Here is a 483-nt window from a genome sequence, read left to right as displayed (position 1 = left end):
TTACATTAAAAACTTATGAAAAAAAATTACCTGCGCAATTCCCTTCTGTATGCATTCTTCCAACAAATCACCAGCGTCACTTAAATTGGAACTATCTGAGGTATCATGATGGTGTTGTTCGGAGACATCTTGTTCAGGGGGCGTGTCGTGCGCGGCGGGGGGCGGGGCCAGAGTAGGGAGCGGTAGCACGGGGAGCGGTAGTGTGGGGGGTGCGCAGGGCGCGGGGGGCGAGGAGTCTATAGAGAGGACAGAGAGGTTGGAATTGCTGCCAGCTTTAGACAAGATGGCGGGCGTGTCCTCAGTGAAGTACACTTTACACGTGTCTCCGGGAGTTTGTGTGCCTGCGATAAAAAATATTACTAAAAAATCTCCTAAAATATGATAAAACAATTAATTACGGTTATAACGAGAATTTACCTTTAATGGCGTCATTGTGTAGTTCTGAGACGGCTGGCAGAGGCTGAATTTCATGACTAAAAAATA

The 483-nt window shown here is 46.8% G+C and overlaps 1 protein-coding gene across 1 annotated transcript in view; it reads right to left on the bottom strand.

Moving 5' to 3' along the window:
- The window catches only part of LOC106102637 (adenomatous polyposis coli protein-like), a 30,916-nt gene that overhangs the window by 5,948 nt on the left and 24,485 nt on the right, over positions 1 to 483 (bottom strand). The window contains exons 7-8 of the mRNA XM_013282178.1: positions 418 to 473; positions 31 to 341 (exon numbers count right to left, since the gene is read on the bottom strand). Coding sequence (XP_013137632.1) covers positions 31 to 341; positions 418 to 473 — 367 coding nt within the window. The remainder of the gene's footprint in view (positions 1 to 30; positions 342 to 417; positions 474 to 483) is intronic.

The sequence above is a fragment of the Papilio polytes genome, unplaced genomic scaffold (assembly GCF_000836215.1).
Source record: "Papilio polytes unplaced genomic scaffold, Ppol_1.0 DF823912.1, whole genome shotgun sequence".
In the NCBI taxonomy this organism is placed as follows: Eukaryota; Metazoa; Arthropoda; class Insecta; order Lepidoptera; family Papilionidae; genus Papilio; species Papilio polytes.
Note: the sequence above shows the minus strand (reverse complement) of the source record. Positions and strands in the feature narration are given on the sequence as shown.